We start from the raw sequence: 24,737 nt of genomic DNA on the forward strand, positions 1-24,737 counted from the left end.
AAACCGTCTGTCTGCCTGGGACATGGTCACCATAGGACCCCCGCTTGTTGATGAGATGATATACAACACGCATGAGCAGAAGTTTATTTTTTTAACACATAGTCCAAGCCAGAAAGACAGCTACATTTATCTCCACAATAATTGAACCTGCTCCCATGCCATTCTTTCAATTTATCAAAAGTCATGACAGCTACTATCATGTAAATGGGCTCTCGTGGACTAGCTTGCCTGCTGGTAAGTCTATTTTCATCAGACAATAAAGTCAACACATAAAATCCAGCTTTGTCCCCATCCATTTTTTTTTTCTGTTTCATATCACAACTCAAACCATTAGGATCACTTTCAATACAAGGGGACTAATTATATTCTTGCCACATCAGTAATTACCATATAATTTTCATGATTGTTGCCGTAGCTCAAACAAGGACTGGTGCAGTGCACTTACAAGAGCCTTCCCTTTGAGGCAGCCCTCAAATATCTAAGGCCAATTCAGCATGACAATAAGCGGAGAATTACCATGGAAGCACTCCTGCTTCAAGCCCTTTAGGTTTCTTCCAGCAGCTTGTTTACAGTAGGGCTCGGTGAAGGTTGACCCGAGCTCTTGTCAACCTTGAGCAGGTCTCTGACTCCAGGCCTGTCCCGTCCAACGCCTCCGTCCATTTGTGGATCTTGGAGGGCTGAGGGGTCAGCTCCGTTCTTACACCGTCAAGCCCCTTGCCTGGATCCTCACTCTGCCAACTCCACTTACTGTCTCCTGCCCCGTCTCCTGCTCCCTCTCCGATCTGCAGCTACCTCCACCGACCCTGATACATAGCAGCACACTATAAGACATGTTTCCCTCTCAGCCAGCAAGGAGGATTATGCGTTGTGTTATCTTTCACTATCTGTGCCTTTCTCCATGTTTTTTTCCTAACTGTCTACTCACATTGCATTACAGCTGTGTGCAATAAGACTCCAAGCCATTGCAAAGGATCAGCTTCTATTAGGGCGCCTATTATCATCCCAAATCAGTCGCATTTTAGCATTTAAGTGTCGAAAGTTCACGCTGAATTTTCCAGCGCCGTGCCTCAAGGTATAGAAGGCACATCAGGCAGCCGCCGATAACATGTGCTCTCTTTTTTTTCCCCCCACTCTCAAACACGCTGACTGTTTGTAAAATTACAAGGGATTTCACAGGGCCAGAGTTGGGTGTGATGAAATGCCTGCTGAAAGTGCCTGGCACTAGCAATAAATGTTCACAATGTTCAGCCAATGTTGCATTGTGCAACAAATATTAAGCTAATCATCAGTCACTTTTGTCTTCTAGGCAACACTGGAGCCCTGTTATAATCCTATTTACCATTTCCAGTGAAACCACCCCCTCCCATACCCACTGCCCACCCCCTGCATACACACACACACACACACACCCACCCACCCCAAATCCCACCCCAGGCTGTTCATCTCTAATGAAAGAGAAGATAACGCACAGACAGTCGGGATCACACACTAAGACGCCTGCCCTACATAGTGCCTTTTCTTCCACCAAATACTTCACAAGATGTCACTGACATTATTTAAAGTGATTACATTTAGCAGAAGTGAATGTCATGGAACAACACAATTACTCTCATGGCAAATTTAGCCCTTTTGACAATCTCCCCTACAGGTTACCCCCCACCCCACCCATCACTGCTCACACACACGCCCACCACCTTTGGATGCTTTTTAGACACAGACACACAAAATGTCCTGTCATCCATACCATGAAACCTACGTCTGAAAACAAAGAAATGCCGACTTATGTTTCAACCCAGGAAACATTTTTTGTCAGGCAGGTTAATTCAGCTCTATCACTGTATGTTTACTGCATATTATCACTTTCAGCAACATAATGATAATACAAAGGCACAGCGCAGTAAAATTGCAGCCCTATTTTTAAATGTTACTTCATGCTTCACTGCGTAATCTTAATTTTAAAACATTTTTTTTTCTGTGTGCCTGTTCTTAGAAATGCCTTAAAGCCACCTATAACAACAGAACACACCAGACACAAAGACTGCATGATTGGGGTAAAAATTATATACCATCTCCAATTCAGGCCAATCTTCTAAAATAAATTTACTCACATAATAAAATACTTTCCTCACTTTATGCCAGTGATCATGAAGCAAGTAATTACATTCCTGTAACACTAATAAGAAAACCTGTTTGGTACACAAAATGAAAACACTAATTTTGAATGTAGGAAATCTATGTGAGGCACAGGCACATATGCGCATGCACTGACACACACATAGACACACACACACATACACGCACATACACACAAATAATTGAGATTTTTCACACAAGGACATGCAGAGCCTGAAGCCAGTGCTTAATTGCACGAGCTATCATTACACGGAAAATCAACAATTTTAAAAATACACCGAACACCTTTCATCTTCACCCTCCTCTAATCGCACCAGTAAGAGCCGTCTGGAAGGGAGCTTGATGTAGTCAAACTATCTAAACAGCGCCAGCGGGTGCCTCACAATCAGCACCACTGATGCAGATACTTTTGGACACGGCAGAGTGCTGCAATGCTGCCTCACACTGCTGCCATCCTCTCACCATCTCATCTCCAATAGGGAATCAGATGTGACCCATGTGCCATGTTTGCCTGTTTTGCCCATGGTGAACAACAGACAAATGAACCAGAATCGCAGACACCAACACAAATCTCTACCATTCCCCACTGCGCTAGTCTCTACTCGTTTCTGAAAAGTCATTTGAAGATTGGTGTTGAAACCAAACTGTTACTCGTCTCTTGTCTTTGTGTAACAGCGAGGATGCACTTGTCTCCTCCTACCCAACTGAAGTGCTGGCCTCAGCCCTTAGGGAAATGATATAATGAGGATCTCTATGCCTACACTCTGTCTCATTTCAATTGTAAACGCTGCACACACCCTGCTCTTTGGACCAGTGATGGCTGCATTATGGGCCGTGTTCAGAATATGACAGTCCATCATATCCACACAATGTGCCATTTTGCTTTTCACTGCTGTTTCATTTGGTCTATTTCACATGGGATCACTGTACCCCTTTTTATTTTATTTGGCTTATGCTGTATTGATGGAGCTTGCAGTTTATTAAGCATTAATTTATTTTTTTTCCCAGATTTATGTTTTTGCACCAAATTATGTTGGCAGTGAAAAGTCCAAAATGCTGGCATATGCCTGGTAAATACGGTGCTCATAGCTTGCGAATACTCTCATTGTGTTAATGAACATTAACATAAGCCAAACTACTTGTGCCAAAAGCAGTGGCTGACTAGCGACGGATTTAGAAATGGCTCTGGACAATAGTTAAGCCAAAAGCATTCTACAGCAATTAGCAAAATCAAGGTAAGCGAATGAATGACATGGCAGGTTAAAGGTCAAGTCACATTTGAGGCAACTAACAGTGGCAAACTCCCAATTTACACACACTAGCCCAACCTCTTAGCCTTAATATTGACAAATGCATAACAGCAGTGTCAAGTGCTCAAGGGTGATCTACTTTTTTTCCTGATGTGGGGCTCCCTTGAGTATGGTGCAGAAACATATTCTCTTCAAACAATCCCAATGACAGCCAAATAGCCTGCTTGTCGCTTGTAAAAAACCTTCTAATGATGCGTGTCGAGGGAGCGCCCTGCCTTCTTGTAGCAGACGACTCCCCTGTGTACAAGGAAAGCAGAGGGAAAAATAATCATGTTTCCCAAATCATTCTTCCACAAGAAACCCAACGACGCCGAAGCATCCAAACAAACCTCTCCTCCTCTCAGGATTTCTAGCACTTTTTTCTTCCTGCTTTTCTGATCTGCAAAGTCAACATTCATTACAATAACCATTAAATTTCCATTTTCTAACACTTTCTCCACCTATGCGTTGACTTGAATATCTATTGCTAAAAAATTGGACATGATAGGTACATGATTGGAAGCAGAGAGGTCTTCCTCCTGCTATTGCATCAATGTAACACAGTAGCAACTATTCCCTTGCATACATTTTGGATTCCCCCCATCACGTTGTTGTTTGATATTATAATTAGGAAAAAAAATGATAGGAAGTTGTATGTTTGGTGTCTGGGGCTTAGTATCTTCTCCATGAAATATCGGGGAAAGAACACAAAATCTCACCCATGTATTCCTAATGTGATGTCTTGTTAAACAGTCTCCTCTCTGCCACCAGTGCACTGCATCATTTAAATCAACTTCTATTCAAACAAGTAATTGTGGCTAAGAGTATTGCCACCACATTATTAAATAAGTTCATTTGTTTTATTTATTCAGGGAAAATTATTTTATTATCTAATTTTCATGAAATGTAACTGCTGCTATATCTACATTCCATTCTGTTCTGCACTTAAACTGACCCCAATTAAGATAACGAGTGTATATCATGATGGTTAAGCAGCCTAGAATTTTATAAAACAGTAATTTACCAAGCAATGGACCAGTTAATAAGCTCATAGAGAAGCAACAGAACAGTATCTTGATCTTGAGGGAGCAGGATAGTTCATTGTCAGATCACAGAGCCTCTATTAAAAACATATCTTTTTCATGTTCACTGAACAGATGACAGGGCAGCCAATGAGAGCAGGAGGCTTCGTGTCTTAATGCCAAGAAAGTGGGAGTGCTAACAGGCCCTGATTAGCTCCGTTTATCTCTAATTAATTACCTTTACCTAATTAGATGCTCTGTTTCGGCTAGACATGGAGTCAAGTAGACTAGATTATTAGTGTGCTCATCGGGCCTTTATAAAGGCCTGAAATTAATGTTACGTGCAAAAGAATCCGCTGCTTTAATTGCACAGGTGTTGCCTTATGGCAACACTTCATCATCCACCGGCTCCCCAAGATTATTAGCAGGGTTTCATACAAAGGGACTATTCTGTGAACTGCACCGTGGCAACAGCTCATTAGTTAGGCTTGTTATTGTATTATTTATTACATTTGGCCTTCCCCCATTGCCCATATTGATTCATAGACCCTATTTTTTTACCTCCTCTTCTCCTTGGCTGTCTGTTATTTCATAGCCAGTTAGTGAATCTCATCTTAAAGCCTGTTTTCACAGAACACCACTAGCAATAAAGAAGGAAGCAGTGGAAGAGCGGGTTTTCAGTCTTGCATCTCTTTTATGTAGCAAGAATGCCCCAATTTTCAAATAGCCTCCCCCGATGCAATCAGAAAAACAGCAAGATTAATTTACCGCTACTTACCAAAGTGAATGTTGACAAAATTGCACATTTTTAAACTCTGTTGTGGGTTTTGTTAAGTATATTATGGTTAGACATATAGAACATCAAAGGGTAGGTTGCTGGTGGAAAATAAGGTCCTCACATACTCCTTATAATCCCTGTAACCCAAAATATCACTCTATTTTACATACATTACGGATGAAAAATGTATTTATAAATCAACTTAATAGTCTGACTGAATCAAGAACTCAATCAGTAAATCAGCTGAGTATGAGAAAGCGCCCGCCAACATGTTTTGGCTTTTGGTGGATTATATTTGGATTACACACTGAGCCTTAAAGGTAATTATTTTCAATCTAGTTTATAAATACTATATGAACACGGAAAATTAATGGCATCTAAGAACATAAAGCCTGCTAGCAAACAATGTACTATTTGACCTACTACACTAACACCCTGTTTATCCAAAGCCCTGTCCCCCAGGTTGTTCAGAATAATGAAACATTCAGAACAATTAAACACACTGAAACCTTATTGAAATATGAGCCTTTCTCCCCATAAACTGTGAAAACACCCCTTATTTGGGTGGGAACAAATCCTGGCCAGTGCACCACAAAAGCTGTTAATGCATCATAATACAGAATGAAATCAGAGCATGAATGATTGTAACCATCTGAAAAATGTATGTTAATGTTAATGTATGTGTGCTGATACAGTGTAAAGATCTTTAAACCTGCAAAACAGCCATTTTGAGAAACACTACTGCAAAAAAAAGCTGTAAATGGTTCTGACTCTAAAATTGAGGTGGAGGGAACAGTAAAGGTAAAAAATAAGGGGCATGATGTATAAGAGCAGCCACACAGAAAAATGCCCTTGATAGGCAGTGGCAGCAGCTGAGGGTAAAACAGCTACAGTCCTTTTAGATTTGATTGCCAGGGTTTCTCTACTCATCACCCACCAACTCCACCAGCTGTTTTCTCATCCAATCTCACATCTTATTGTTGCAGGGGAAAAGCAAGGCTGGCAGCTTGAGGAAGTTTGATGTCCTGGCACTTATAGCCCGGCAAAGAAGCAGATAAGGCAGTGAGTAGAAGTGAGGGATGGAAGGAAAAAGAAAAGGAGGGGGGAGAGACAGAGAGAGAGAGAGAGAGAGAGAGAGAGAGAGAGAGAGAGAGAGCCTGAGGGAAGCAGTCTACTGGACATGCATATGGTCCCTTCCTGGTTAACTACTCCACCTCTTCCTCCTCACCACTTATGGCCCCTTGCAACGCTGTCTTATGGCACCTTTGCCAATAAGGATGGGCAAGACAGCTGTAACCAAGCATGCTCAAGGCCACTGACCTGGAAACGTGGCTCAACCTAACAAACCCACTCACTAGCCCCTACTGGAACTATATGGCCGGGAGAATGTGTATCCCCCTCCCACCTCATATCACATTGCCCATAACACTCATCTTACTGTCAGTGTTATTATTGTCCTACAATACATGTGGAAATGCTCAAACAAAATATGTATACAAGAGTGACACGGCAGATTACAATGTCGGCGTCCTCCAACATATTCTGTCATGTTAGTGTCGAGTGTTTGAGGGCTGAATTGCTCTGAATGCTTCAAAGGTTTATTAAATCAAATGTCTCAGTCAGATGGTTTCCTTTAGAGAGCTTGACTATAATTGTCTTTAGTTGGCTGTGATGAATATGTTAAGGTATCGGTGAAGATAAAGTTTTGACTGCATCCCGGCACTTTTTTTTTTTTTCATTACACGTCTGTAAGATATCACACAATGTGACAATTCCTTAACAAGGATCACTTCAAATTTATTCAACAATAGCCTATCACTTCACAGCGATGAAATTTCTCTCAGAGAAGTGGGCACGCCATGTTTGTTCAATGGATGGGAATGAGTGAAATTAACAAAAATGATGTGACACTATCTGTCATCAGCCATTACAAATCAATGGGCTCTTCATCCGCTCGGCATATTCCCAATGGTTTTATTTTCTTAAAAGTACAGCAGGTATTTTAATGTGTGATGAAAGGCTCGTTTCATACCGAGCATGAAATATGAGGGACATGTGACGACTGGAATCTGACCTCCTGTCTCAGAAGCTGCTCGGAAAGATAAGACAAGAAATCAAGTGTGATTTTGAGATGTGACGATAGGCTTTAAACTGAAGTATCTAACTTGTGTCACGTTTAGAAACAATTAGAGTCCATTGATGTTTGATGATGGGATGGGGACCGCTCATTTTAGACGTTTAGCGTTTCAAGTACGCTGACATCTCCGACTGAAGAGAAAAGGGTGTATTCTATTGATACGGTCTAATGATAGACATTGCTTTAACTTGTCTTACACCTGTGTCGTAATAAACTTACTTCAGCATTAAACAGCTGACGGTGACCTAAATTTGTTCTATATTGTCACTTGATGTTTTTCTTTTATGATATTAGGACACATATACGTAAGACATCACGGCACTGATCTGCGGTTCAGTTAGGGATGGTGGTGGTAGTGTATATTATCATTTTAGTTTTTGTGCTGTTACTTCTTTACAGCTAGTGAAAAGTTGGATAAGAGCCCTCTGCCAGACAAAGGTCACTCAGCCAAGAGCACAGCAAACATTCTCCTACTTCCCACCCCATTTCTTTAGAAGTGTGGGTGAAGTGTGGGTGGAGCATAGGGGTGTCTCTCACACTCTCTCTCCCTGACACACTCCCGCCGCACTGCTGTCCTCAGCATCTCCGTGGGGCGGTGACTAATTGCCCCCGTAAATCACTGTGCAGGCCGTGCGATCCTCCGTTTATTTTTCCTGACAGTAATTTAGTGCTTGCTCTTTTACACACTTGTCATCGCGTGTTTTTCCTCACATTAGAGGCTGGTGGAAAAAGGACGGTAATTAACGGTGCGACGCGCACTCGCCATGGCTCTTTCATCATAGTGTGATAATTGTGCTCCTTGTCTGTCACAGTAACCTCTCAGTTTCCCCTGGAACTTCCTCACCGCTATTTGTCAACCCTGAGAAGTAGGAAGATTCAGGGGCCTCGCTGCAATTCGGCTCGCCTTGCTGCTGGTTTTCCTATTTGTATCGAGACTGGGTCATTTATATCTCACACAAAACTTGTCAAAAATATTAGCCTTATCCTGCACAAGAAGATAAAAGATACATGGTAAACACACCTGAGTGCTTGATAGCTGAGGAGTTCCACACCCCCTTCCCATTTTATTTCCTTATTCTTTTTTATTCCTGAAAGGAGGGGAGGTCGCAAAGGAGTTGGCAGGGACAGCCTAATAAACAGTCCCTCCATTCATAGTGCTGAGATGCAAAAGCCAAGACAGTAGGGATGCACAGAACAGCTGAGACCATAGAAAATCCATTCAATGAACTAATCTATTTACAGGAAAACCCAGTTCACTCATCTCTTTACAATTTACAGTGGAATAATACAGTGTATATGCTGTAGGAGATGTCATATTCTATTTTTATCAGCTGTGGGCAGGTGATTCACTGTCTACCTTGTTATCCTCTGCTGTTCCATGCTGGGGATGCACAGTATCCATCACCCATAACCTGCACCCCAGAGGTTAAGTCATCAATAACTTTGCTGCTGAAAATATTGCAGAGGACTTCAGGTTTGCGTAAGGTCCTTTGACTGGCTGTCCACGTCCCTCTCTGTGTCCCCCTGCTCCTGTGCACCCCCTCTCCAAGTTCTCCTGGATTTTTAATATCTTTATTCTCCTGTCACAGACAGGGGCTAATGGGATGTGTGGTCAAGATTTCAGGATCCATCACTGGCTTGCTGAAGAATTAGCATGGGCCCCATGCATCACCTGCCAGAGCTGTCAGGCCTGCCGTCTACCGCGCTTCATTATAGCACTGGCACTGTGCTGCCTGTCTCCCCTCTGAGCTTGCTTCTCCCCAGCCAGAAACCACGGCTGAAAAAAGGCCCTACCACGCCCCTCAATGTCAGCCCTGGTCACCAGCCACTAAATTAGGATACACTGTCGTGCTTTTAGAAATTAGGGAGTGGAGCGGACATACCTTCTGTCTGCCGAGAATGCTCTCAGAGACAAGCGGTGCTCCCTCCCTCCTCTTATCCTTTCACTCCTCCTTCTCTCCGCAACATAGCTTTAAGTGAGTGTGTTTTTTTATCAGGAGTAAAAGTCTTTAAATACTATTAGGGTAATTAAGCAGCATTTGGCCCCTGTCGTGCTAGAGGAACTATTTGATTACTCATGTCCCTCTGGTTGTGAGCAGGGGGTACTGCTCTCATTTTTGGTGGCTAACCCCCATGTGCCTCATTCAGAGCCTGGACCCAGAAACCCCCTCGAGAGCCATCCTTTATGTCTCCTCTGCAGCGCAGATTAGACCAGCAGTGCTAAGAAGGTCACAGTGAAAATGAAGAGAGCAAAGCAGGACTACAGCTGGGGACCCTGACCCGGTCCTTTCCCTCTCCCTCTTATTAGCAAATCAAAGCTGCCTCCAGAAAGATTCACACTCCTCACCTGATTTTGTCCTTTTCCACTAATCACATAGCCACTTTGCCTTGACTGACAGTTTTCTTTATAATTGGCCCATGATCTGGCAAGGATCTAATAACCAGAAAATCCCCTCTGAGGGTCTGCCGGGCTTGGGCGACCTGTCTACACACACTCCCTCCACCAGCCCCACCATCCCCCTAACACCATCTGCAAGGGCCGTTGCCATGCCACACTGTTTGTGCACGGCAGAGGCAAGCTAATCTTAACGTTCAATAATGGTGTGAATATTCAATGAGAAGCCTAGGCAGAGGATCCACAGTAGCAGACTCTAATTACTGTTCATTTGCCAGAGTATCAAAGCCTAATTACTGTTCATTTTAATGCTCCAGAGGAAAGGGAGGAGAGTCAAGGCAGGGTTAGAGGAAGACGCCCTCGAGAGATCAGTCAGTCAGTCTTTATCCGTCTCTGTCTCTCTTTCACACTCTCTCTCTCTGCTACAGTAGGTTCATTGTCTGTTTGCGTCTGTGCGCGCGTGTATGTGTGTGCATCTGCATGTAATTGTACGTCTGTCTGTGTATTTTATTGTGCAAGCAAACATTCAAAATTTCTTCAAACAAACACGTTAATCAATCTCAGAGACAGCTTAGAGGAGAGAAAAAAGAGAAGACATGAGAGCACAAGAGGAACGCAAGAGACAGGGTCCATAATCCCGAGTTTATTGTTGCTTTTCTCTTCTTTGTCTTTTTAATGTGTTTTGGGTAAATATCAGAAAAGGGAAGGGCGGGGACTGCCGTCATATTTTCCTTGCCTTCACCAGAAGAAAGCTCTTTTTTTTCTCTCTCTCACCTAATCCTGACAGAAGCCACCACAATCACTATCTGCCACCCATTTGACAGTTTCTGTCACCAATTAGCAGCTAAATCAGCATCACCCCAAACAAGAAAACTAAGCAATTTATATGTCTATTATTTAGCGCTTGTCTAAGTGGGTTTTCTTCTCTTTTCTTTCACACACTTACTCCTTCACATTAGAAAACAGAGGGCTGCAATGAATTTGGCTCACTGGTCTTCTCAGATCTTCAGGCTCCCTGCAACAGAGCAGGAGGCCCCTATGGGTGGGGAATAAACCCTGTCTTTCCCTATCAAGAAGTTTGTCTTGTGAATTTTCCACCCAATGCTCCACAAAATTTACAAGGCTTCGACAACCTCTTTAATGAGGCACGCCAAGCTGTTCGCCAGTTTTCCCCATGATAGGATACTAAATGAAAAGCTGCATGCAACATGCACAGTTTGTTATCATTCAATCTGCTTGAGACCGCAAACTGGTCATTATCCAGCCATTATTTTCCTTGATTTACAATCGTGGGTGGAGGAGGCGATTGCTGTGGCTTGTTCTCCCCTCAGTGGGACGGATGGGAACCAGCTTGAAAATTTGCATTTACACGATCCGGCTGAGCAGCTTATTAGATCTGGATATTTATTTTCCACTTAAACCGATGTTTGATTACACTTTAATAAAGAACAGGAAAACCACTGAGCTGGCTGAGACTACTGATCCTGCCCAGTGGTTTCTTTGGGATTTTTTGTAATGAAACAAGACAAAAGATGAGGAAGCTTAGGCATTTTATAAAAGGGACGCAGCTGAAGATGATTTACAGGACAAGAACATGGGGATACAGGGGGAAGACCCTGTAAGAAATCATCTTGATTCTCTCAACACGACTAAACTATTCTTGTCAGAGAAAAGGCAATCATACATGATAGCAGAGCTCCAAAAACAACATTCAGATCAGACAAATACGCTACCTCAAAATCCAATACAGCAAGGGACAGGCTGAGCCTGCTGTTTGGAAGAAAATATAAAATATTCACCGCATAAAGCATGTCATGCTCTACATCAGCAGCAAACAATCAACACTGCAACGGTGTCTCTGTACACCTAAAACAGTCAAAACCAAGAGAAACCAAAAGTCCACACCAAGAGCAAGTGGAGTGAAAATCCAAGTCGAGAATAAGACCATGAATCCTTAGTAATGCAATGCACAATTTAAAAGCTACTAAATAGATGAAGTGCTCAGCCCTGTACTTCACTCAAAATTACAGTAAATAGAAAATAATGGAGAACAGTGCGTTCAAATTTTTTTTTCAATATTTATGCCCTTGGAAATATGTGATCGATGACTGAAATATTGTGGTTTTGAGTTTGGCTGAGTGTTGTGTATCCACTTTTTATGTCCACAACTTAAAATGTCCGGGTAGTTTTCTGACTTACTGCGTAATTATTCACACCGCATGAAAAGAAAATCATGTCCCACCTGACAGGACTTATGGGAATATAAAACAAATGAATAGCCTATGTCAGCCAAAGCAAAAATGGGAAACACAGACTACAATATAATTGATTATGGACATTCGCTTTAAGCCAAGTGATGTTACACTTGACTTAATCAATATTTGCCTCAAAAAGTCATTTGTAATCCTGTGACAGTTGATGAATATGCTGCAATAGACGCATGTATCTCCAGTGAACAGCAAGAGGTCATGATCCATGATAGGAAGGTGTGTATTTATATGTGTGTGTGTGTGTGTGTTTGAGAGAGGGAGGGAGAGAGAGAGAGAGAGAGAGAGAGAGAGACGAGGAGAGAGTGGGTGGGCGGAGGTTACAAGTGAGGTTTGTTTCATGAATACACCAAGTCCGTTTAGTGCTTAAAAATGCTGCATCTGGTGCACATAACACTTTAGTCACATGAGCTGTATGCAGTCCACCTCACAGACAGGCAATTCCAAAAGTAAATGATAATGATAAAAGGTTGATATGTGTGTCTTTCTGAAGCCATAAGTAAACTTCAGTTTGAACTTCACTACAGTGGACTAAATAACATCCCCCCTCTTCCCACACACACACACACACACACACACACACACACACACACACACACACACACACACACACACAATTCCTCTCTCCCAGCTCCTGTAACCAAAAAGCTGGTTGGTGAACTATTTCTACTGCTTGTTGTCCGTGGAACAGCACAAGCACAGAGAGAAAATGCAGAGGTGAGCCCTTGGCCTGGAGTGCCCCTCATTTAAGACGATCGACAAAATCAATAAAGTGAAGTATGTTTCCTCGCTCTTTTGGCTCCGTCCCCTCTCCTGAAGCATTCCCTCAAGAAACCTACTCCAGCTGAGTTCTATTACTGCAGCTCTTCCCCCAAGTGTATACATCCTCAACCACTCTGTCTTCCCCTCAGCAAATGAAACTCCACCAGCACAAACTATATGGTGTTCCCTTAATGGTTAACACAGCAGTGGAAAAAAAACAAACAAAAAAAAACAAGTGAAGTCTCAACACAAATACCACAAGAATCATCTCAAAAGCTTCTCTTTTACACTGCAACGCTGTGCCATTACAGTGTCAACTTGAACTTTGCAAGTTTTTGTTTAATAAACTCCCAGAGAAAAAGTATAAGAACAGATTATAGCAATACCTCAGCTTCAGGAGAAGAAAAATCACCAAGGGTTAACAAAGAGGACCTGTACTGAAAGAGAGTATTTTTTCAACCATCAGCGACTGACTGCCTACTGATTAATATATGACCACTATAAGCACTTACAAGATTCAAAGCCCGACATATCAGCTACAACAAGTCAAGCTGAAACCTAACCAGTTATCGAATTTAACGTGACTTGACTTGCATTGTTAAATGAAATAATATTACTATCCATTGTTTTCACTTGATGTCACAGCTTCCATTTGCAGCCATTGTTTGATGGATATTTTGTATTCTTCTTAAAAATTTGGTTTAATGCGGTTAGAAGTACAAATGTCACAAATCAAAGCGACCCAAACTCAGAGGCTGGGTTTGATAAATTAAAAAAAACAAAAAAACAAAAAAAACATCATCAGTACAAGAGTACCATCTTTCTCTGTGTATGCGGGCGCTTCCTGGCTTAGTATTCTTAAATTCATAACATGTGCTAATGGTTCTGTGAGTTGGTGTCACACTAAAAGATTTGTTGTATGTCATTCCCTCTCTCTCTCTATCTCTATCTCTATCTCTGTACATTTTTCTGCACCTCTCTGCTGTAAACCAAAATGCCGTAAACTGAAAAGCAGACATGCCATAAAAATATTCTTTAAAACGAATGATGTTTTAGTACAAAGCTTTTTTTTTTCACACACCTTGAAAAAAAGGCTCTGTCCTGAAACATCAGCAGTTTCAATGAATGTCACATAAGAGAAAAAGGTGCTGCTTTTTCTCTTTTTAGTCTCAGTATGCCCAATTAGCTAGCACCTTGCTGGGTGTGCACTCTTTCCATTGGTTACTGTACAGTGGGAGGGGGATTAAGTAAACCTCGGGACTTATAGTCCTTGAACGACACAAATATCCATGGGGTGTGTGCAGATAAACATAAAAGGTAAAGCTCCAGTAAAATATAAATGACAATAGATGAGTTCTTCAGCTCTGAATGATTTTTCTCTGCCAGTGAAAACACAATTCAGCTCTGATTGATTTTTATAAGGTCACTACCAACAATATCCTTCCTGAGTAAATATTCGACATAAATAAATACTGCGGTACGCTACATACTGACTTCTTCTTCTATTAACCACATAGTATACTACACTTTCATATTAAACATACCTGGATGGATACTGGATGACAGATGAGGGAGGACCAGTAGGTAAGCCAGCATGGTAACAGAGGCTTTTTGATTTCCACTGGCTCACCCTACGACCTGCAAAACAAAAAATTTTATGCTGTTATTTGACAAATTTGTTTGTTCTAGATCCATCCATATTCATCAATGCAAAACAGTTGATTCCTGAAATGAGGATTATGATTATTCATTGATGGAGTGGAGAAATCACAGAGCATATTCAGTCCAACAACGGGCCTACTGTTTAGGTATTGCTCCTAGACTGATGGAAATATTGCTGTCATTCACCAAATGATGTCTTGTGGATTTGGAGAGAGAAACGTTTTACAATCTATGTGTTTATATACAAAAAAAAAAAAAGCAGAGCTGTGCTGACATCAAAATATCTTTACTCCATGTTCTAATAAGTGCATTTTAAGGTGTAAGAGATGACGGGGGAAAACAAAGCTAGAGTCTGCGAGGTCAAATCTTTGGGTTCATAGACCCCGAGGAGGTAAATTGATTGTTGAGTGTTAGGGGAGGGGTAGGAGGTAAGCATTTAACTGCTGACAGACAAACTCTGGCCCTGCAGGGGAGAGCAGGCAGCACATTACTTGACATCATTTCCACAGGCCTGTGTTCCACAATCCTCTTCTGTTCAATGGGGCAAGACCCTGTGCTTTTGTTACAATTAACCTATTAGGAAAAGCCTTTCATTCACAGGTGATTCCATACTCCCTTGCGTGTCTCTATAACACTATTTTGATCTGAGGGACTGTGGCCTACAGACATTTGCAGGATAAATTCTCTTCAAAGATGAAAAATCTTTCATCAAAAATGATAGGGTAGCACTAGTAGTATTCCATCAAACTTAACTACATATTGTTGAAATAAACATTGACTCGACTTTATATCGCTTTTTCTTCAAAATAAATGTGCTATTTCTACAGTGGATATGTATTATATGACCCACAATAAAAACAAATGACTTCTACCTTTGGTGTAAAACATAAAAGTATTTAAAAATTGACCCCTAGGGTCTGCTTTGTCCGTGGCTGGAGGCATTATTATACCCTGGTTGTCACAAAGTACCCCCTCAGGTCATTATTCCCGGGCAGCCAAGGACCCCTTGGCAGACAGAAGCAGAGCTCCATTATCTGGGACGCAGAGAGGGGCTGAGTGGAGCAAAGAGGAGAGGGGGGAAATGCACTGGCCCCGGATCTGAGGGAAGGGAGAGTAGTGGGAGATGGCACTGTTCTGATGTGACGTTTTCTGGGGCCTCGCCCAGGCCTGGAAGCCACCCATGTGGGACAGGTTCTAGTGGTAGCTGGCATGTGCTGGCAGAGAAATACTTAACCCAATCAAGGACATAATTGCATATTTTTTCATCTGTTTTTCATTTGATGCATATATTCTCTTTAGTTAAATTATCCCCATCTCTCGAGTTCCAGTGCATTGGAGTGCAGATGAGAGTGGTATGTTTATTTGTATTTTAAATCAAAGGCCCATTGAAAAAGATGTAAGCATTACCATTCTGTGACCAAACAAAATAATGAAGTAGGCCTCCGTTTCAATTGACCCAGGTATCACAATGCTCAGTGCAAAATGTATACCAGGCCAATAAATTACATTAACTCTTTTATATCAATAATAGGAAAACTAAAAAATAGTATGTTTCTAGATACAATATGTATTCATATCTAGACATGAACTGTAAGGATGAATGCTGCCTGTAATCTCTTAGTTTTTAAGGACACTATCAATTTGGACATTTCAGTTATGAATGTGTCAAAACACAATTCCATACTGTAAGTATGTTTGATGGTGCAAGATACATGTTACAGTTTGCAATACGAAATGTAACTTAATGCTCAATTCTGCTACGGGGGTTTTTACAGGCTGCCTGCCAGTAGCCAGGGATGCTTCACAGACCAAAACAGAAAGGTGATAAGGTCATGATGTTTCAAAAAGAAACAAACGCATTTCTATCTTACATAGATAATAAAGGCAGTGTGTGTGTGCTTTGGAAAATATTCTCTTTGATAAGTGGTACATGCACAAATTGGTATTATTGTTATGAGGTTGAAAGCCAAAAATGCAGAACACATATTTCTGTGATTGTCATAAATGCAGCATTTCACATAATAAGCCGTTGAGGAAAGTTTTATTTAAATACACAAAAAGGAATTTATGTAATTTTCTCTGCATGAACTCTGACAGACATCATACAGGGAATTTGCAGAATGTTGTTGATTTTCATGCAATTACTCATTCATTACATCTTTGGTTTGAAGACAGCAGAACCATGTTCTGTGTTCTCACTGAATCTCTTTTCCCTCTTTCAGGGCATCACAAGTGCATGTCAGACCGTCAATCAAACATGACAGCTATTTACACTCACTGGGTGAGATGAAAGGTTCTGGGCCCATCACTCAGGCCCCGTTCACCTAAGAGAATAAGAGAGAAGACAGACAAAGCGGGAAAGGCCTGTAAATTTTTATATTCTGGCTGTCTCGGATGCTCTCCTATGGCAGACACGCCAATACACACACAAACTCACATCGGCACTTACAGATGTGTGTAAGTGCATGCACACTTACAGCACACACACAGACACACGCACGCACACACAAAGACACACATACACACACACACTGTTACTAATACTCCAGTGCATGTCTTTGATGTTCAAGGTGCTGTATCTGTTGTGCACGTCTGTCCTCTCAAATCATTTCCTGCACTGGGAGTAAAACATGGAAACAAAGGCAAAGAACATATTCAAAAGTGTCAAACGACACATCTGGTGCTTCATGTTGGGTGGATTATAGTGACATGGCAGCAACTTTATTCAATATGATGCAGGACAGGCTAATTGACAGTGGCTGCTGCAGAAGGTGGAAGGTTAGGGAGACAGTACTGTGACTGGAAGGTCCCTGTTCGGTCCCACAGCGATCAGTATCGATCCTTGTCATGAGCTGTCCTCCAGCAAAAGAAAATTCTCAACACATTGTGTATAAAATGGTGATTGAGTAGTAAAAAAAAATGTAACGAAATATAATAAAAATACGTTTTTTTAAATAAAGAAGCTGAAACTCAGATAAGCTGTCCACACAGGATCATGGTGTCCAACCTTGTGTAACTGTCAGCTGTGTGTATGCAGGTTTTTTCACAAGGCAAACACTACAGCAGCTGATTTCACTGATTAGTTCCTCGTCTCTAGTTGAAGCTGCTGTGGCGTTTGACCAGAATGAAAACCTGCATACATGTGGGTCTTAACGGCACAGTGTTGGGAAACACTGCACCGACAAAGAACAACTAAAATGAATTCAAATCATATTGGTCAAGCTACGGCTGAGCGATATGGACAAAATCAAATATCACAATATTTTTCTCTAAATACCTCAATATCGATACTGTGATGATATTATAGAAATGACTATTGGTGCTTTCACAAAATATTTACACATTGACATTTTTGATCAACAATCATCATTGATGTGGATATGATGATCGAGCAGACAGGGGCAAACAACACAACAGCTACAACAGACTAACAGGTTCAGAAAATTGCATCCCTTTACTGTTTCTTGAAATCAGGAAAAGACAACCCTTTACTATATCACGATATATGATATGATGATATCCAAAATCCTTGTGTCATGTCATGATATTGATACAATATGCTGCCTAGGCCTAGGTTAGTATTGTGACACTATTCTTGCTCACATCAAGATCATGGACCACTTTATAGCACCGACAAAGGGATATTCTGCCATTTTCAACTTTAGTTGGTTTTTGGGTATTTTTCTTCATGGAGGAAAAGATTACATATGACTCAGAGTCAGCTAGGGGTGGGACATACTCCCTGGTGTGATATATTGTCGATACACTTGTACCAAGTACCAGTATTTCAGTTTTCAGCTTAATTGGAGTTCCTGTGAGGTGTTTCTGTTCCTGTTTTAACATATTTCAACTGGAACTGTATAAAATATTTTGCCTTTGGGTATTTCATTTTCTTCTTCAGCTACAGAATTCGTGATGAATCCTAGCTGATTATTGTACAATATATCGCATATCACAGCTGTATTGTGATACCATTGCTGTTGGGGGTAAAATATCACAAAGGTATCATGTCACCAGATACCCAGTGATTCCCACCCACAGAGCTGGCCTTCCAATACAACAAACTGCGGACTGATGATTCGACTCATCGACTTTCAAGTGGCAGCACTAGTCGGGTCACACCTGGTCTGGTTGACAGTGCCAATAAAGTCTCTTCAAAATAAAGTCATAAACTATAAACCAGAATAACCAACCACTAACACTCCATCTGCAGTATCAGATTTAGATTATCTCAGACTTTCAGATTATCCCAGAATGGCTAGCCATGAATGGAAAATGTTCTTTGGACAATATGAGAGAAATATACAGTTGTAGCAGTGTGTATGTAAGTTATTGTGAACTGACAGTCACATCACCTCACTGACACCATCCCGTGCTTTTTCACTTTCAAATTTTCGATGTCATTTTCACTCTGGTAGACTGAGATTCTCCCCCTTTTTTGCGTCCCTCATCCGTAACCTTCTGCAACTTCCACACCGACCACAAGCTATTGCACCTATTGGTTTAACTGGGAAACACTAATAGTGCCAGCAAGCCATTATGGCTGTTGCTGAAAGATTTAATTTTAATTTAACCATGTACAGACTCTGTGCAATCCCATGGCACATTTGCAGTGATAACATACATATTGAATTAATTATCGGTTTATATGAATGTGATCTCTGACACAGTAGTTGATCAACTGCTTTTATCTCTTCTATGAAAAATACTTTAATGTTAGCCTATTTGCATGACATGACAGAATAATTTCCTCATGTTAGACTGGATGTGTTACAATGACATCACTGATTATAGCATTAATCCTGATTGGGACTCATCTTTCAAATGAGAGAGGCTTATACATGTTTACACATCTTGGCTAAAATCTTAGGAATAAAATGTGGATCTGTATGTAACTTCTGTTTTAGAATAGATTCTGGTTTCTACTTCTTGACCGGAGAGTAATCCTGATGAAGTCAGTTCAATTCATTTTTTTTTTTACATCAATAAAATGATTGTTCTTGTTAAATGTGAAACTTCAAACCCAAAGGCTAGTCAAATGTAACTCAAATACCCCTTTTCTTACAGAAAAGGGAAAAGAGAAAAGAGTCTCATAGAAATCAGAATTGAGGTTACACATTTCTTTAGGATTACTTTTGTACTGGGTGCATGTTTAAACCACATGAAGGCTTGATGTCTATGAAATGACCCATGAGCTGCTGGCAAAGAAATGTTAGCTCTTAAATATCATTTATGGGATTTGATGGGAGTGTTCTTTCTTTCTTTCTTTCTTTCTTTCTTTCTTTCTTTCTTTCTTTCTTTCTTTCTTTCTTTCTTAGGGCTGGGTGATATATCAATATCTCATTTTAATATGTGATGAGTTTTCAGATGTTGTAATATTGTGATATGACATGACTGATGTCTTTTCCTGCACTACAGTAAAGGGATGCAATATTCTGAACTTATTAGACTGTTCTAGCTGTTTCATTATTTGTCTCTACCTGCTTGGTCATCATATCCACATTACTGATGATTGTTTAGCACCTTAGCATTTATCTCTTTTGCGTAAATAACTTATGAAAGCACCAACAGTCACCCCAACAATATCGTCATAATATCAACATCAAGTATTTGGCCAAACATATTGTGATATTTGTTTTTGTCCATGTCACCCTAACCCTAATATGTTTTTAAATTCACTGTAGCTTTAAACTACAAAGTTTGGCAGTAGAGATTTCTTTGACCTAGACTGCGGTAGCATTACTGACTGGCCTGTCTGGAAGCTAAGTGATGCTGATTTTGATTCTGTGTTGACAAGGATCATTGGATATATCTTCAGCTTACAATCATTTGCTCTCTAAACAAGCAATGGCTGAAATGGAATATCTGAAGCTAGGGCTGCTGGGCAACATCATATTGACAAAGGGATATAAGAATAGATATCATCTGGGATTTTGGATATCACAATATCTTTATACAGCATGTGTCGTCTTTCCCAGGTTTAAAAGGTTGCATTACAGTAAAGATATGCAATTTTCTGAACTTCTTAACCTGTTCTAGCTGTTACATTATTTGCCTCTGCTTGGTCATCATATCCACATTACTAATGACCAAACATTTCGCTGTGTAAATATTTTGTGAAAGCACTAATAGTCATTTCCATGATATTATCACAATGTTGATACTGAGGTGGTCAGTCAAAATTACTCTAATATATGATTTTGTCCATAATAACCAGCCCTATCTGATTTTGAAGCACTTGCTAACCTGCAATGAACAAGTAGATTGCTTTTTTTTTTTTTTTTTTTTTTTTTTTGAGACACAATGGATTTCCTAATTTCCACTGCCATTCTGAGTTAAAATCTAAATAATCACAATTCTTCAAGCCTGGTCACAAATTTTGACTCCAGGATTTCCAGTATAAGATGACAGTTAATTTGCCATGATGTAAGATATACAAACAAACCAGTAAATAAGGCAGCCGGTGAATGGAGAGACATTAGTAATAACCCCATCAGTGACAAGAGGCAACTACTGCCTGCTAAATAAAAGCTATGGTTTTCAATCAGGCACGGGGCTAAAGGAAAAACTCAAGTGCTATAACTTTAGGCTACAGAGCAATATCTGCTCAACTCTCTGTAGATGACCCAAGGGCATTCATCTCATGTCATGTGCCAATCACTGGCTCAGAAAGTGATAATGAAATGACTTGGTAAGTACGGGGATAAAAGAGGTATACATGTTTTATAAATCATTTCTGAAAAAAATAATAGGTGCTGAAATAAATACAAGGTATTATTGGCTGAGGGAACCTTTTCAAATAAACAGGTTTATGGTAAGTCATATCACTTGGCAGTTGATCATTATGATCACTGCTGCATCGTCCCGGAAGGTGGCATATTTATTTGTATGCAACAGATGGGACCATGTGTTTTCCTTGCTAAGGCCTCTGAAATTGGTCTTTTGGTAGCAGTATAAATATGATGAACGGCAGTCTATAACAGGCACTGGATCCCACGCAAGGACAAAACGTCCAAATGTGCAGCAAAAGTCATGTTGTATCTGCTTTACAATGGTGCCATCAATGATTGATCTACACCCCGCTGAGCCACTACAGGAAACGAAGTATAGAGCCTATAATTTAGATAGGAAACAATGCATGAGCCCGTCAGGTTGTGCATCCATTTCAGCACAAGCATTCCCTGGTGAAGATAGATCATTAGACTACCAGGCGCTTTGCAATATGGTCTAGTCAATGTCACTGAAAAGATGGGACAATAAAGTGAGGTAGGGGGTTGCAACTGCAGGGAGAGAGCATGGAGATGTATTAATGTCACATAGGCTTTAGCCTAGCTCCTTAAGCCCTGCAAAGAGTCACCCAAGCCAATTTCCATTATCATATTGATTGAAATAGTTCATCATAGTGTAATTTTAGGTTTATCGCCACCCGGTTGGGAATAAGACCAAAGCATTATCTAACAAAAGCTATTGTTCCAGGGGACGTTTCACTGTTCCAGTTCATTGATGGAGTTGATTAAGTTTAAATGAAGCAGACACTGGATAAAAGTGAGGGTATTGACCAGCGAGCGGTGTGCTGTGCTTGAAAAAGCCTGATACATGCGGAAAAGCAAGATTTGCTAAATGCTCTAATCTTCAATCAAATCTAACATCAATACAGACAAAGTTTGGTAATGAGAGATTCAATGAAGCATGCAGTAGAGAGAATTAATCCCCCTCGCCTAAACTGGGTTCAACTTTGAAGCTTGCTCCTCAGGATAGATAGTTATCTAAATGCTAAATAAGAAACGTATTGTACTTTTCACAGCATACTAATCATTTGTTCATTTTGTCTCCATTATTTGTTCTCTCATACATTCCAGTTGTTGATCTGGTGATTAGATCAACCTTGGATAGTGGACGAGAATGGAATAATGAAGCTGCCAGTGAGATTTGATAAAGGCTAGCCCATAATGTTTAGGTCTATACTATAGGGATACTGCTATACTGTGCACTTTTGCAGCTCACAGTGTGGGAAATTGGCCAAGAAAAAAAAGAAAGAGTGGTATTTTAAACTGTAGCTGTATTTGACTCTACTCTGTCCTGCAGGTTGTGAAGATATTAAAAGATATTAAGCATTTTAAATGTTGGGGGAGTTTAATTAGTGCCTAATTGAAGTGCAGCAGGGACCGCTTTTCCATTTTTTTACTTAGAAATTTCCATTGTATTTTAGTGAATAAAAGCATATTTTCCATGTTCTCTTCAAAAAAAAAAAAAAAGAAAAGAAAAGAAAAGAAAAGAAAAAAAAAACCCTCTCATGGACTAACTAATCAACAAAATGCCTTAGGAGAATATGTTGTTTGATAAGTTCATGAAATGAAGAAACCAAAGTGGTAATTCCTCTCTCAAAGAATATTTTCTGTGTATGCTGATATAATAAATGCCATTTAGCTAAGTAGAAGAAGTTTTGAAAGTGGTGTGGTGCAATGTGCATGTATAGACAAATGCCATGCAGCCTTGTTGTACCTTCAGCTGGTGAGGCGCCTCAGTTCGGACTGAAGCTGTTTCAGAGTGAGCTGCAAGTTTCTCGCTCGGTAAACTCTCAGGCAGTAACTTTGCAAACTGACGGGATGTTCTTAGATAATTAGCGCCGGAAGTAATTTCCTGAGCCCTAAAAAAAAAAAAAAAAAAAAATGTACAGCCGGTTGATTTGGGGCACTTACAACCCTAAACTGCGGCTTGCGCTTCCTGGATTTAAACAACCTCATGTGACCAAACGTCACATGACCTTTCAAAACTGTGGGAATTAAAAAAGACTGGCCTCCAATAATACCAAGGCTGGAAGGTCTGGAAGTATGGCATTTGTGGAAGAGTGTCAATAAGGAAGGGATCAAACTGCTATCACTTGTTTTATGTGGTTAATATTTTACTCTATTGTTATTTAGTTAATTATTTATTTATTATTTTCTCTTATTTATTTATTTTAATTTGTTTATTTTTATGTACCGTTATGTATGTATGCATGCATGTAGCCTCTGCAGTTTTGGGCTTTGCATAAGTTAAAACCATACAACACCTCAAAAGTCGCTGCCCATCAGTTTTCTCCAGTGCGTTTATGAGAGAAAAACTTGGAAAACTGCTTTGATGCGATTTTTATTTTTTTTGCGATTTTTTTACCTGCTTTGATGTGTGGCTATAAAATGGTGCATATCAGTGTACAGTGTGCCTTTGTTGTCTTGCCCTGTGTGTCAGTATTTAAGCTGAGCTCCCGAAGATGCTGCAGCTGATTGTGGCGGTCGGTCAGCGGTGTGGTGCAAAATAAAAAATAAATAAATAAAATAAAATAAGAGTAGCCTAACCTATGCGCATGATTAATAATAATTCCCCCTACACTATCTTCATATAAATATCATATGATTTAGAATAAAGTCATGATGCAAGATAATTTAGTCCAGCTTACAAAGAGGGGTAAACTGCAGGTTTATTCAGGATGTAAAAATCGGAGTAGCATTAGTCTGGCTCGACTACATCCTGCAGTCAGTGTGATGCTGTGTTATGGCAGTCAGAGGCAGTCGAGCAGCATCATGGAAGGAGAGTGAGTGGAAGCTGTACGCCTGTGGTGGTGACATGTAGTATAAGTACCACATAACAGGTGACAAGTCCCAGCACTTGAAGTAAATGTTATACAAACCTTGTGAGGTTTGACCCCCCTCGATCCAAGAGAAGCAATACCTGCGCCTACCTACTCGTTATGAGATTAAATCCAATTAACCTCACTGTAAATAGTGTTTAATAGATTTTATTGTTATTTTAAAGCCCCAAAAAATGCAGTCAAATTAGTATTTTTTTTTTTTAAATAATGAAATGGAAAACCTCTTTTATGTGCATCAAATCCACGAGAATCAATACTGTTTTATTCCTTTTAAATCTAGATTCAGCTCTTGCCCTGCAACATCTAGGCTAAATAAAGATTTTTTTTTTTTTTTTTTTTTGGGCCAACTATCTTGAGTCTTTAGCGGACCAGAGTTGTTATCAGTCTGAGTCAACTTCCACTGCTTCTTATTTGTTTATTTATTTATTTATTTACAGATGCCACCTCATTATTTGCATTTACTTTTTGTAGAATGACGGTAAGTGTTGTCAGCTGTGTTGAGTGGATTTTTACCCCCCTTTTCATTGTTGATATATGAGCAGTGGGACGTGGAGTCTGTGCTGTGTTGTCAAAATCCCATCTAATCTGCATGTTTGTTTCTTAAACAGGGCATGTTCGCTTATCCCCCCTTTTTTCAGCAAATCGACAGGAGATGCAACCCGGG

General features: G+C 40.4%; 1 protein-coding gene across 1 annotated transcript in view; it reads right to left on the bottom strand.

The window, feature by feature from the left end:
- barhl2 (BarH-like homeobox 2) overlaps positions 1–23,099 on the bottom strand; it is a 54,315-nt gene extending 31,216 nt beyond the window's left edge. Inside the window, exons 1-3 of the mRNA XM_030048779.1 lie at positions 22,948–23,099; positions 16,724–16,769; positions 14,328–14,421 (exon numbers count right to left, since the gene is read on the bottom strand). Of these exons, the coding sequence (XP_029904639.1) occupies positions 14,328–14,421; positions 16,724–16,751 (122 nt within the window). The 5' untranslated portion in view covers positions 16,752–16,769; positions 22,948–23,099. The remainder of the gene's footprint in view (positions 1–14,327; positions 14,422–16,723; positions 16,770–22,947) is intronic.
- Positions 23,100–24,737: the final 1,638 nt, after the last annotated feature.

This window comes from Myripristis murdjan, chromosome 4 (assembly GCF_902150065.1).
Source record: "Myripristis murdjan chromosome 4, fMyrMur1.1, whole genome shotgun sequence".
Taxonomy (NCBI): Eukaryota; Metazoa; Chordata; class Actinopteri; order Holocentriformes; family Holocentridae; genus Myripristis; species Myripristis murdjan.